The sequence below is a fragment of the Colobus angolensis genome, unplaced genomic scaffold, assembly GCF_000951035.1.
Source record: "Colobus angolensis palliatus isolate OR3802 unplaced genomic scaffold, Cang.pa_1.0 Scaffold2797, whole genome shotgun sequence".
Taxonomy (NCBI): domain Eukaryota; kingdom Metazoa; phylum Chordata; class Mammalia; order Primates; family Cercopithecidae; genus Colobus; species Colobus angolensis.
This window is the reverse complement of record NW_012116040.1, coordinates 1-862: the sequence shown is the minus strand read 5'-3', so window position 1 is coordinate 862 and position 862 is coordinate 1. Positions and strand designations below refer to the sequence as shown.

Here is an 862-nt window from a genome sequence, read left to right as displayed (position 1 = left end):
GGGGGCCGGCAATAGGGGGCAGCTGGGAGAAGGAGTGGGGGTTGGAAGGGCTGGGGGTGCCCTGGGGAGGTACTCAAAGGGGGAGGAAAAAGGGGTGGGGAAAGGGAAGGGACTGCTGAGGGAGGGGATGGAAGCCAGGAGGGGAGGAAGGAGGAGAGAAATGGGAGGAGCAAGGGTGGGGGAGGAGCAAGGATGGGGAGGAGCAAGGAGGGGGGCGAAAGCAGGGGAGAGGGAGGAAGAGGGAAATAGGAGGAGTGAGTCAGAGAGGGGCTGAGAGGACAGGAAGAGGGAGGCCAGGAGCGTGAAAGAGGCGGGGAGAGGAGAATGGGGTCTGGAATGAGGGAGGGAAATCTACCAGGAGGGAAGAAGCGGGGAACACAGGCACACCGAATCTGCCAGCTGACGAGGATTTAGCAGGGAACCAAAAACAAGAAACGCAGTGGCCACCTGCCAGGTCACCCCGTCCCAGTGGGTGGGAGTGGGGTTCTGAGGGTCCCTGCTGGGAGGCGCAAAGTTGAAGGGAGCCAAGGTGAGCGCCTCCCCGCTGTGACAGTCGGGGGACCGCACTGGTGCGCCTACTGGGGGAAAAGTGGGCTTGGCAAATCGAGGGCCAGGGGCGGGGCAAGGGCTAGGGATGCCCCCCTTACCAGCGAGTAGAAGGCGGACGCCTCTGAGCCGTAGGTCACGTAGTTGCCATAGCCCTGCGATCCGCCATAGGGACCCCCGTAGACGCCCAGCGCCGCAGCCGAGTTGAGCTCGTGGCGCGCGGTGGCCAGCAGCCGGCTCTCGTAGACCGGGCAGTAGACCGGCGCTTGGGCCGAGGCGGCGGGCCCGGAGTCTGCCAGCGTGCGGCCGCTGGACT

General features: G+C 65.2%; 1 protein-coding gene across 1 annotated transcript in view; it reads right to left on the bottom strand.

Moving 5' to 3' along the window:
* The window catches only part of IRX4 (iroquois homeobox 4), a gene marked incomplete at both ends in the record, with an annotated part of 7161 nt that extends 6303 nt beyond the window's left edge, over positions 1-858 (bottom strand). The window contains one exon of the mRNA XM_011948387.1: positions 648-858. Within this exon, the coding sequence (XP_011803777.1) occupies positions 648-858 (211 nt within the window). The remainder of the gene's footprint in view (positions 1-647) is intronic.
* Between the last annotated feature and the right edge of the window lie 4 nt (positions 859-862).